The sequence below is a fragment of the Chinchilla lanigera genome, unplaced genomic scaffold, assembly GCF_000276665.1.
Source record: "Chinchilla lanigera isolate Chin_1 unplaced genomic scaffold, ChiLan1.0 scaffold00026, whole genome shotgun sequence".
NCBI classification, from domain to species: domain Eukaryota; kingdom Metazoa; phylum Chordata; class Mammalia; order Rodentia; family Chinchillidae; genus Chinchilla; species Chinchilla lanigera.
The window spans coordinates 2,329,192-2,342,734 of record NW_004955427.1 but is presented as its reverse complement, the minus strand read 5'-3'; the positions used below and the strand labels follow the sequence as shown (position 1 = coordinate 2,342,734).

The window sequence follows — 13,543 nt, the reverse complement described above, 5'->3', positions numbered from 1 at the left end:
GCCTGCACTGCATAGCAAGACCCTGTCTCAAAAAGACAAAAAAAAAAAGAAAGTAAAGAAATGAGAATAAAGATTTAAGGACAATGTTAACAGTATATATAATGGAATACTACTCAGCTCTAAAGAATGACATATCTGAGACATTTGTAGATTCAAAAAAAAAAAAAAAAAAACAGTAGACAAGAAGAATCAATTACTCAACAGATAATTATCAATTTTTTGCTAGTAAGTAAATGAACATCAGATCATCCCCGTCGTCATAAAAATACTCCTGTAAAACAAGTGTAAGTAGTAAGTAGAATAAGCAGCCCTAGTACACACTGGCAGGCAGCTCTCATTCTATTCCTAACATTTCCTAAATCTGGGGTGGCAAGAATGCTTATAAAGTACTGCTTTAAAATATGTCTACCAGGTTTTTATCCTCCTCACAATTTCATTCCTATAGTCACAGACTACAAAGTAAATCACATCAATCTTACAAATATCCCCCCACAAACCACCACTACTACTAATGCCTCTTTATACTTATCACATACTACATCTATCGGGAAACACTGTATGCTCGCTAGCCACATACTGTCTAGCTTTACTAAGAGGTCAATGTAGTGCTAAGGTAGTTCACACATCACACACCTCACAGAAAACAAGTCTCCTACTGCAGGGCTATAGCACTGAAAACCACAGGCGGCCACGCGCTTGTCAGTGAGAGTAAGCCAAAAGGTGCTAAATGGCACTGCTGGCTGACCGGCAGTTTTGTTTTTTGGGTTATTTTCAGAGTCTGATGTAGGGATTTTTTAGGTTTCTGTTCTCTTGTTAAAAATGAGATTAATTTTGATCTACATTTCATAATATTCAATTGATGACTGTACCCTCTGAAATTATATCCAAATGTTACGTTAACATATGGATTCTTCTGGAAAAATATTCTAAAATTTTCATTAGATTATGATCTCAAACTGTAGTGTTTTGCTTAGAAGGGTAGAACTGAGAATAAATAACCTGCTTAGATCTGAAACATAAAAGCTTTCACCATAAAGGTGGTTCAGAGGATCTCATGACAGTATATCAGTATCCAGTACCCTCTAAAATAAGAGGTAGAATTATAAATTACTAAGGGATAATCCAGTATTTACCATTAACATAACCTCACATGGCTAAAAGAAAGAAGAAAATAGTGGAAAATGCAGTTTTAAGCTTCAATTAATTAAAGACGGAAAATCAGGGGGATATAGTATAACTCAATGGTAGAGCATTGTGTAGCACGCCCAAGATCTTGGGGTCAATCCTCAGGACAAAAAAAAGTAAGAAAAAATTTAAATAGCAAAACTTCCAAATTATTTAAGGGCCAAATATAGAGCAGTAACTCAACTTAAAGGTTCTAAGAAATTACATGTACCAGTTTTCCACAGAAATGATTTATTTTATTGCCTATATGCAATCATCCAGACTGTAAAAAATTAGTATTTCACAATCTAGACAGCTTTATATATCTGAAAATTATAAAAATTCATTTTAAAAAAACATTTTTAAGTGCAATATAAGACTCTTAAAAGTTGAGGAAAGCAGTTCTTTATCATCTACAGCAATGCATAATACATACTTAAATTTCAGTCTCTAACTTAAAATAAATTTGGTCCCAAAACTATCAGTTCCAAATTTGTCAACATCTTACATTAATATAAATCTACACGTCTATACAGTAGAAAAACATCGGTTTTTCATTATATATTACAATTATTAAAAATTTTGTTTAAAATGAACTACAGTGGGCCAGGAATGTAACTTAGTATGAGAGTATTTGTCCAGCATATATGAAAGCCCTGGGCTTAATCTCTAGTACCACAAAAAATAAACTACAACATGCCATGTTCACCTGAAATTACTTCATGTTCTACCTAACACTCATGGAATAATTTTAAATTCCTAAGCGTCACTAACTGTCAATTACATTAAAAAGGGTTCATGAGTTAAAGGAGTTTGAGAACTGACCTATGACTACTTGCTAAGGATCCACAGACCACCACGTGTTAACACAGCTGATGCGATCCAGGATTGGTGTAACACACATTCCCAGTGCTGCTGAGGAACAGCCAAGTCTGGGAACACAGACGTGAACAGAAGTAGGGTCCAAGGCAAGGGTAACCTCAGTGACACTGAGGGTGCCATCCTACTCCTACCAAGTCAGCGTGTTCTTTAAAAAGATCTGCTAGGTGATGAAAGCAATACATCAGGCTAAAATGGATTCACATTACCATTTTCAGGAATACTGGTGGAAGGTCCTGGTTCTCCAGGCGGTTCCAAACTATCCAATAAACGATTCACTTTATTTCGAAGTTCTACAAGTTCTCGACGGAGATATTTCACTTGACTTGATTCAAGGGGTCTTGGCTGGCCATTAACTGAAATAAAATCATTAGCTTACTTAAACTTCGAAGGACATATTCTTGAATGAATATACCAACAAAATAATACGCAATAAGGAAAAATACAATACATTTAAAAAGTGAAACAAAATCAAAATTAAACAAGATACCTACTGATACTTAAATAATTTGTTAAAGGAAAGAATTCTTTATTCCTAATAACTTACTTTCTCATAAAAAGAAATTCATCAGCCGTTCTTGATGTCGGAACTGAAGTTTATGAATTTACTAGTAAAAAGGTTTATTCGAAGAAAACAATTACAGTAAGATACCGAAAGCTCTATTTTAATGGAAATTAAGTTTTTTGTTTTGTTTTGTTTTTGTTTTTTTTTTGGTTTTTCTCCGGTACCGGGAACCGAACTCACGACCTTGCGCTTGCCAGGCAGGCGCTTCTGCCGCTGAGCTAAATCCCCAGCCCCCGGAACTTAAGTTTCATTGATATCACTTTTAATAAAAATTCTGTAACTTCTAAATTATATTTTACAGTATTTAGTATTCTTGAAATAATACAAGAACACTTTATTCTGTACATAATGTTAAGATATATCATGACTGGTAGATGTTTTGCTTGCTTACTTTTGATTTAAAAAAAATTAACTAAAAGTTAGCTGATCTAAAAAGTAATCTATTAAAAACATATCTACAAAACTTACAAGTCTTATGTCAACACTGTCCTTCAAAGCAATTGCTTCGCAGTATATAAGCCACAAAATTAAAAATTACTTAATAACAATCAGCTATTTTGCTTTTTAAATCAAGGCCAGACTATCTCATTTAATCACCCGTTTTGTCCAAATGACTTTCAGTTCACTTTAAAAAAAAAGTGATATCCTTCGTTTATCAACAAAGACTATCACCACTAGATTAAAAAAAACAGGAAAAAAAATGACACAAGGCTCTGAGCACAAACCCCAATGTAGCAGTTTATAGATTAAAATGTTTTTTCAATTACTATATATATTCACTGTTGTATATACAAACTTCAGAAGCATATAGTTAGAAAAGAATAGCTATATGAAAAAAAGGGTCAGGGAGATTCTTTGTTATACATGTTTCAAATATTACACCATCAATATAAGCTTTTAGAAAACAAACCACCAGTAATTTACACCGTCCCTGTTGTGTGGAAGTTCCCCAATACTATCTTCTACCTCCATCAATTAATCCTTGGCTTTCACTGGTATTACTGCTTTTTTTCCAATACCAAGAAGGACAAAAAGCAGTTCCCGATAGCCAGGCACTAGTCTGGTACTATGAGATTGCTTTAGTGTTGCTAGAAGCCAGCCTGATACTCACAGAAAGGCTGTGGTGTTCTCCTGTTGAACATAAACATTTTCAAAGAACATCCAACATCAGACAAAACCATCATATAACCATGACGGACTAAGAACACGCCACAATCATGTCAAAATTCCAACAGAAACAAGAACACCGACAAAACTAAAGGACCAAACACTCACTCACTCAAACTCATCTGAATAATTGCTATTTTACCAACTGCACTATATCCTCAACTCATTCTCACCACCTTTTACAAGAGATTTAGTAAGATTCATTCCTCTTCCTTTCTAAATATTTAGTAAGATAATCACAGACCTGCTCCTACTTCCTGATGGCATTCAATCAAGAGCAAAGCCCTAGTTCCTTGAACTTTACCCCAAATTACCGAACACCTACAAAAGCTTCTAACACACACTCAGATACCCCGCTGTTCTTCCCGGCGCTCATTCTTCCTTACTGCCATGAGTTAGTAAGTCCAACTTTGCTCCATTACAGGTGTTCCTAGTGGTCTCGACCTGAGCACACTGATGTACACCTTACCAGAACTTTTAAAACTCCCACTCTCTTCATCCTAGATGACAATATGCGATTTTAAATAATGTTTAAATATTTTAATAATGTTTTACACTATGTCTAGAACAAAGTCATCATTCATACTATCCTTTCTGACGTATATAAGGACAAGTGCTATTCTAGTTACCTTTTATAATACTCTCAGCTGAGGGTGTGTATTTGTTCTATGTGACAGCTGTTCTATGTGACAGGTTCTTTCTATGAGGTTAAAGAATTTTCTTTCATTCCTGGTTGCTGTGACTGTTAAACATGATTCATGTATGAACTCTTTTTGTACAGAGAAGATGGTTTAGTTTTCCCCTTTAATTTGTTATATGGAAAGCAGTATTAGATTTTCCTACTGAAAGCCATCTTACACTCCTTGGACACTCAGTCATGGCTAATTCATGCTGTAACAGTCACTGCTGACTCTTACGTGTTAATGTTGTTTAACATTTGTACCTAAGTTCGTAAGTGACACTCCATTTTCCTTGGGTTTTCAAAGGAAAAAGTCACATTATGCTAAGGTTGTATTAACACCATAAAAGGAGTTAATTCATACTCTCTGGTGATTCTCCTAAATAGTTTGTATAATTTGCAATCAACTGTTTCTTAAGTTTTTGCTAGACTAACTGGTTCAATTTCTATAATGTTAATTGGAGAAATCAACTTCCTCAATTTCTTGAAATACTTTCTACAATAAGTTTATGTAGAGAAATTGTACACATCATCTGCTTTCTAAATTTAAATAGGTATTCACAATATTCATAAATACTTTGAACCATACAGTTATGTTCTTTTTGATTCCCAGTATTGCTTGTCTTTTTTTTTTCTTACTAATCTCTAGAGGCTTGCCAACTGTAACATATTAAAAATTGTTGACTATACCAACTCCCTAACTTCTAGTTCATTTCTGTTGTTATTTTGTTCCTGTGAAAGTATCCGGACTAATTTTATCCTTTTGGTTTAACTTTTTAAACTTAATACATAAATTATAAATTTCCAGTCTAGTTTACAAAATAAATGTTTAAGGCTATAAATACCTCAAGAATAACTTTTAACATCCTCCAAAATCTGTTATGTACAAGTCATTATCTATCTCTAATTCCCTTTACAGCTTCTTCTTTGACTTACAGTTTTAAAAAGTATTATTTTGTCTCTGAAAATACTGTATTTAAATTGGGGGTTTTGAATACCTTATGGTTTCTTCTAATGAGGCAAGAAAAAAACAATCTCTAGGACATATGTTCTACTTTCTTTCCTATGGTAATAGTCGAGCTTACAAGATACAACCATATAGTTTATACTGAAGCCAGCCTAGGACAGTAGCTGTGGGTCCTTAGCAGAGACTTCCCAAAGCCCTGACAGCCCATCACATAATAGTTAAATTTCTTTGACCTTTCATGTGCCAAGGAAGGGATTTATTTTCTGAAATATTCCTTTCAAGTATAGCCTCCCGAGATTCTACAGTCCAGGACCTATACCACATAAAAACCAAGTGACAGTTTCTTACATTACAGAAGCTAACTTCTTCAGCATAACTCCCAATAATACTCCAACGACTGGCTTTTAGTATTTAGGTTTTGGTTTTTAATTCTATTTTTTGGGCCCTCAACTTTCCTGAGCAAGCCTAGCTGCATAACAAAAAATGTATTCAGAACAGTTTATCTAACATGTCCTCAATGCTTCTACAAAGAGGGGATTCAGATGATCTAAACTACCTCATACCTGGGCAACAGTGGAATTTGAGATTCATTACTATGGAATGATACTTTTTAAGAAAGTTTTTTTTAAAACACTTTGCATTTGTGAACATCTTGAAGTCTGACAGTAATCTTTCCTAGATGGACATAAGCAGATAAAATTAAATCAACAGGCCTTGACCTTATTTTATAAAACACTAATGTTCAGTGCAACAAAATTCTAAAAAATAAATGCTAAACAAAACATTCTGGGAAAAGTGGGCACTTTAACTCTTGCAATTTCTTTTTCCTTCCTTGTGACACTAAAGACTGAACCCAGAGTACTGTGCATGGTAGGCAAGTACTCTACGGCTGAACCAAGACCCTAGCCCCTCTGCCTTGCAAATCTATGAAGATCTATAAGAACCAAAATTTAAAGGATCAAAATGAATCATACTTGTTTTCAAAATAAAATATACCATGTTATGAATGATAATTATAAACTCTTAGAGAACTCGTAACCTTAGCATTGGAATTATTTTAATCTGATACACAAGTGGCACAAATTGTTATTGAAGGTAACAAAGCAAATATAAAATGTAAAAAAAAAAAAAAAACCATGTCAACTTTCTAGTAATCTTCTAGAAATACAAATAATCTAATTCAAAAATTCTGATATGGCTAAATCAAACTACCATGTTGTATTACAGATATCTAAATTCTATCTAATTTCAGAAAACAAAATAATCTTAACTGTTCTTACTGGATTAAACTTTTACCACATAAAGTGTCAAACAATTTAAAACCACTCCTTCAATGTAAAAATCTTAAGTATCTTTTAAATGTTATTTAATTCTGAGCCTTTAAAAGGAAAAGACCTGGAAGTTTTTCATAAAAATCCAATGAACTGTACATTTATGAGAAAGTTTAGTACTCACCAAATAATGTCAGTTTCAGTATCCTACTACACTGAATTGCAAAAGAAAGGTCAGAACTATCAAAAATTGTTATAAGATCTCCATCTGCAATGTAGAAAAAAAAGTTTCAGATTTGTAACAGTAGAAAATGAGGACAAATGTAAAATTAAAATCCAAAATGTACAACTGCGATGCATAATCAGAATCTCCCATTAGAAACTTAAACAAAGCAAAGGCATTTTTGTTCAGAAAAATATTGCAATTTTGCTAAGGGTAAGATACGATGTACACTTTTACTAGTCACTAGGAAGAGATCTACAGTAGCAATATTAAATTTGAAATCCTTCCCCTTTCAAAAATATCAAAACTGAAAGTACTAAGGATGCTCAAAGTTCAAATCTTAATTCTAAATACAACAAATCTGTATGAACATAAGGAAAGTCATATAGAACAATAGTTATATGTCAAGAGTTCCATAATGGTTCTGTTGTACTTTTTATTTTTTGGCAAAGTAGTTCAATGAATGAATAAACAGTCTTTCATCACTGACCATTTTGATACTAAGATAAAAACTACCACCTTGTACAAAGAAATGAACTCCTCCAGATCCCAGAGATAAAAAATACTGTATTAGCATACCAATTTTGTGTTCTGAAAGTTTTCAAAGGATTTAGGAGAAAAATGTTCTCTAGAGAGCAAGAACAGAAAAGCAGTCACAAATAAGGAGCTGGCCAGGGATCTTTGCAGCATATTTTCACACAGTTGGGTTGACTTTTGTCCTAGCAAGGCTAAGAAGCTGTTACAGGAATGGTCTGCTATTCTGATTTTAAAACTCATTAGGCAGATTTTGGAGAAAGAAGGCAATAAAATTCATACATAAGCACTGTACAATTGTTTTTAGCTCCTTATAATCAGACCCATTTCCTTGAACACACATGCTTAACGTTTAACTCTCATTTCTACTCATAAACACATTTTTATAAAAACAAAGTACAGATATGAAAGAATGAAACTTCCTATAACTTATCTTTTTCCTTCACTGAATCCCACAACAGAAAGAGTATCATCTCCATCAGTAGAAACTTTACTTGAGCTATCCCTCCTCTCTATGCCCAACAAAATATACTACACAAATATGAGTAACTCAAAATTTTTGTTGCTGCTTGGTGTTTTGAGACAAGGTCTTGGAATATAGTCCAGGCTGACCTTGAATTTGCTCTCATACTGTCTCAGCCTCCCAAGTACTGAGGTCATAGGTGTGCAATACCACAACAGCTTCAAAACACCACGAAATAGAAATACAATGTGGTAACTAGACATAGAGCACAAATTTCAACAATGAGGACACCCCACACCAAGGATCTAAAATGTACCCAACTGCCCTCTCCGTTTCTATAGGACTATGAACTAACAATAGCTTTTTTATATTTTTGAGTTGTTAAAAGACAAAAAGATGGTCATAATGAAACGAAGGCTTTATGCGATCCACAAAGCTACAAAATGTATTATCTGATCCATTACAAGCAAAGGTTTTCTGACCCTTGCCCTAAATGAAAATGTGGGAGTTCAGAGAGACTGTAAGGCCTGATATGCTAAGTCTGAGATCAGAGGAAACCATCTCTAAAGACCATTAAAAGAATATCACTAAAACTGTGAGGTAAAGTCAAGAAAGAACAAATAACTGATTAAGTTGAGGCACACTTTTAGAAGTCACAGAAGTGAAACCTGACTTAAGTAGGTAAGATTATTCTAGAAGAGAGGAAAAAATTACTCTCCTTTATAGTTCCTTGAGTGATTTTCAAATACTAGTTTTGAGTGCCCTTAAATCACATATACAGAAAGAAAAGAGTTCTATCTATAGCTAAATGGCCAGCTTGGTTGATCACCAAATGATTTACGTCCCTTTCCACAGGGTAAATTTTGTTTTGTTTGTTTGTGTGTGTGTGTGTGTGTGTGTGTGTGTGTGTGTGTGTGTGTTTGAGACAGGGTTTCAATATGCAGTTCCGGGTGTGTGTGTGTGTGTGTCCTTTTGAGACAGGGTTTCAATACACAGTTCCGTGTGTGTGTGTGTGTGTGTGTGTGTGTGTGTCCGTCCGTCCGTCCGTCCTTTTGAGACAGGGTTTCAGTACACCGTTCAGGCTGGCCTTGAACTAAGTAGCCCAGGTTTCAATACGCAGTTCCGGGGGGTGGGATGGGGTGGTTGTGTGTGTGTTTGTGTGTTTGTGTGTGTGTGTGTGTGTGTGTCTGTCTGTCCTTTTGAGACAGGGTTTCAATACACAGTTCGGGCTGGCCTTGAACTAAGTAGCCCAGGCTGGCCTCAAACTCTCACTCAGTCCTCCTGCCTCAGCCTCCCGAGTGCTGGGATTACAGGTGTGCGCCACCACGCTCGGCCGCCACAGGGTAAAATGCACAAAGTAGTAACTGTACAAAGTGTCCCTGCATAGCCAGGGACAACCGTTCCCATTCGCATCTCAGCAAAGCCAATGTGACTAGGTTCTGGATGTTGTAATGTAGGCAGAAATTATATACGCCATCTTGAAGCCTACCAAGTAAAATCTCTTCGAGTCTATCTTTGTCCATCTGCCTCCTGGATGCCCATAACCAAGATGAGTTTGTAAGTGTTATGTTAAAGACAATAGAACTCCTAACACTGGGTCTATAAACGACTTGAGTGCCAAACCACTCCAGATTTCTATCACAGTAGCTGATATTACTTTAAGACAATTTTCACAGAGACAAAGAAGTAGCTATCAATGACAAAAGAAAACCAGGGTAAGCACAATGTAACAGATATTAAAAATTTAAGAGTATGTTAAAAAGGATGGTATAAACAGCAATGCCAAAGATGAAACAGACTGCATGTAAGTTCCGCAGTTAAAAAAAGATACTAGTAATCACCTAAAAAGCAAATTTTAGTAGCGACATTAACAAAGAAAGCTGGTTTAAGAATGAGAACTGAAGATAATCTATTGTCATTCCACTGCATGCTGGATGAACCTGTCATATAAAATTCATCTCCATAAAAGCAGTTCTGTGGCCAAATGAGTCTGGGGACACTGCATAAGCTGACAGCGTGTACCAGCATTTACATGCTCTGAAAATTCCTACGAAAAGTCATTTAGGGGCTGGGGATCTAGCTCAGCGGCACAGCACCTTGCCTGGCAAGCTCAAGGTCCTGAATGCAATTCCTAGTACAAAAAAAAAAAAAAGACATTTATCTTTGTTTAAAACAGCTTACCCTTATTTAGTTGACCAAAAAAAATCCTTTTTCATTCAATACATGCTGGTACTGACATCCCTTTCATTATGGGAAATACAAGGGAAATTTGGTTTTAATAAATAAAAAGGAAGTTTGAATTGTTGGGACAGAGGAGGAAACAAATGCTCGTAAAAATGAGAAAGCATTTTCACACTTAAACTTCTCTTCTAATAATACATCATTTAGCTACTTTTAATTTACAAAAGAATTGTACTGTGTGGACATCCCATCAAATAAAATGGTGATTCAAGTACTATAAACAGAGCAACAAGAGAGACAGTCTAAGAAAAAACAGGCAAATGAACAAATACAGTTCTTAATGACTTTTAAAAACTGCTTTACAAGCACTCTTACCTTCATCTTTGTACTTTATTGTAACTTCATCATTACTCAGAAGTTTTCCTCTGAAAACTCGCTGCATCATTAACACTAATTCATCATAAGTAATATCTTCATTATGAATGGGGATTCGCCGAATATCCTCCCCAAGTTGAGCTTTGATAATTAGCTTCCCACTTAGGTCCAACTGTCCATTCATGGTAGACTCCAGGATGTTTTATACAGATAACTCTAGAGAAAGACTGATAGAAATGAGTTTGATGATTACACAAAAGATATGTATCTTAAAAGTTGAAAATAGAGCTATTACAATGTAAAACATTCTGTCCTTCAAGTGATTCATTCTCCAACTGTTACCATATTCATGTTAAAATACTGTAGTCAGGAAACAAACAAGTGTGTGTATGTGTGTGTGTTATTTTATGTTTCCTATTGTTTTATCCACAAATTTAACTGACAATTACTATTTACATTCCTAACTTGACATGTAGACAAATACCTGACATTCTATCCAAAATCTACCTCCCTTAGAGTTTTTCCCATCTGTGACTGATAATTCCTTCCTTCAGGCTATTCATAAAAGAAATGTACTAACTGTATTAACATTTCATTAATAGAACAGCCACTCAATTACCATAAAAGGAGGGCATGTGGCAAGAAGAACCAAAAATTCTTGGTTCTTTACTCAACACCTTATAAAAGTGATGGCTATTACCTTTAAAGTATCTCTGGAATCCAACCACCTCATTACCTTCATTGCTACCAACCTGACCTAAACCACCACCATCTTAAGCCTAAATTAAGAGACTCCTTCATTGGTCTGCTCTTTTTTCCTTCTGCTCACTTCTAATCTAAACAAAATCTAATGTCAATGGGTTCAAAACTGCCCAGCAGATTTCCATTTCACAAAGTAAATCCTACAAGATCATGATCTACCCTTTAGCCCCTGAACAAATATTTAAACTCATTTTCTAATTCTTTCCTACTTTTTTCCCTTATTTATCCCTCCTACACCAATAATATAAAATAGTTCCCTGTCACTATCTTTTTAGCCTATTTTATTTTTCTTCAAAAAATGCTATAGTAAAAATGTATAAAGATTTTACTGTCTTTCCTACTAGAAGGCAGAAAGAAAACTGCTGTATTCTCACAGTCTAAAAGACTGCTTTATACACAATGGTTCGGAAGGAAGAATAACGACTGGTATCAAAACTCTATTAGCCTCTAACTTTAATGGTAACCCTGAAGAAAAAAGTATGTGTGAGCATGGAAACAGAGGTTCAAATTTCTCTTTAAATAAGAAAGATTTCACGAATACTTTCTCTAATTTTACTCTATTTCAGGAACTTGAAGAGAAAGGACAAATGAGTTATAACCTCCGGAGCTTTCCAAGACTGCCTACTATTCTGATATATATTTCATTCCCCCAACCAGAATGGGTGTGATTAGACTTCATTCTTTAAGAAATAAAACAGTATCGGGCTGGGGATTTAGCTCGACCTGGCAAGCTCGAGGTCATGAGTTCGATTTCCGGTACTGGAAAAAAAAAAGAAAAAAAAAAAAAGAAAACTATCAGAGAGGTAGCCACTACATATTAGTTTGTTTACGTAATTTTCCCATTCCTTGGGTTTTATTTTCATCTTATTTCAATTACGTTAATTAAAATTAACATATTAAGGTTAATTATGGTTATCTCATTATAACTTTGTAATCCTAAATTCAAAGTATTTCCCCAAGCCTCCGATAATTTGCATTATCGTTGTATAATCATGTTTACAGTTGGGATCAATAATGGGGTTAATGTCACTTACCAACACCAAGACATTACTGAGTACGTTAATCTACAAGCACTGAGCATTTCCTTAGTATCAATTCCTGCTGCCCCAAGCAAATCCCTTAAGGCTCTTTAAGTCCTCCCACGACCTTCTACTGGCCACATTTTGGGTTCAACATTCTGCTTTACCAAGAGCAGCTTTGTTTCTTCCTCTTAAACTTATTATTGAATTAACACCATGACTTTCTCTCCAATTATTCTCTCCTTTTTGGGCATGTGTAAAAGCACTCACCACGCCCCATCAACCCTCCGAATACTTGAAAAAACTTTCATGAATCCTATCTCATGAATATTCTATACAAATGTCTAATAAATACCCTGGTCCTCTCACCTAACAATTCCTTAAATGAATATTCTTGACTTCTCCGTCTTCTGGCCAGATTGCACTTTACTAAGAATTCTTTAATGAAATGGGGCATTAAAGCTAAATGTAACACTCCAAGGTCAGTGAAGAACAAAGTGGATCGTGCTCCATCATCTGAACGCCAAAGTTAGCTCCTATGTGTCAATTCACAATGCACTTCTGAAAACCGTGATGAACTGAAACCTGCGTAACAGCAGGTTTTCACCGGTGGCCAAACCTGTCCTGCGCATTTAGGAATCACCCGCTGAACACCCGTCACGCGCCAACCTCTGGAGCATAACTAGTTCCACAAGATGCTCAGCACTCCACTTTGTTTGCCCTGACGCCCTGACAGTAACAGAAATCTTTCAGCGTATGCGCCGTTCTCCCACCCACAGGATAAACCAGTAACAGCGCAGACAAGGGCCCGCGCTTAGCGTCAGTGACGTGGCGTGATCTCTCCCCAGCAGCACCCAGAACAATGCCTCACAGGATAACGCCTCACGTCCTGTAACCTGCACACACGTTGGACGAAGAATAATACGGTTCCGATGCAGGGACTTGCAAAAAAGTTCCCGCACCACACTTCCACCGTGAGCCTGCTCTGACGTAGCTGGACGTGACTCCCCGCATCGGACTTGCTCTTTTTTTTTGTTTTGTTTTCTCCGGTACCGGGAACCGAACTCACGACCTTGCGCTTACCAGGCAGGCGCTTTGCCGCTGAGCTAAAGCCCCAGACTTGCTCTTAAGAGGAAACTGCAAACCAAATACACGAAGTAGTTTGTTCCGCGGACAGGAGAGCGCGCCACCGCCACGGGCCCGCAGCCCCAGCACGCACCGCTTCGGCCGCCACGCCGCCTTGCCCGCTCACCGCACAGCCCGGGGAGGCAGCAGCGCTTCCGGCCCGACGCCG

At 36.2% G+C, this 13,543-nt stretch overlaps 1 protein-coding gene across 1 annotated transcript in view; it reads right to left on the bottom strand.

The window, feature by feature from the left end:
• Positions 1-13,543, bottom strand: part of Tfg (TRK-fused gene) — a gene marked incomplete in the record, with an annotated part of 33,375 nt that overhangs the window by 19,316 nt on the left and 516 nt on the right. Inside the window, 3 exon segments of the mRNA XM_005386305.2 lie at positions 2,253-2,399; positions 6,877-6,960; positions 10,469-10,695. Coding sequence (XP_005386362.1) covers positions 2,253-2,399; positions 6,877-6,960; positions 10,469-10,652 — 415 coding nt within the window.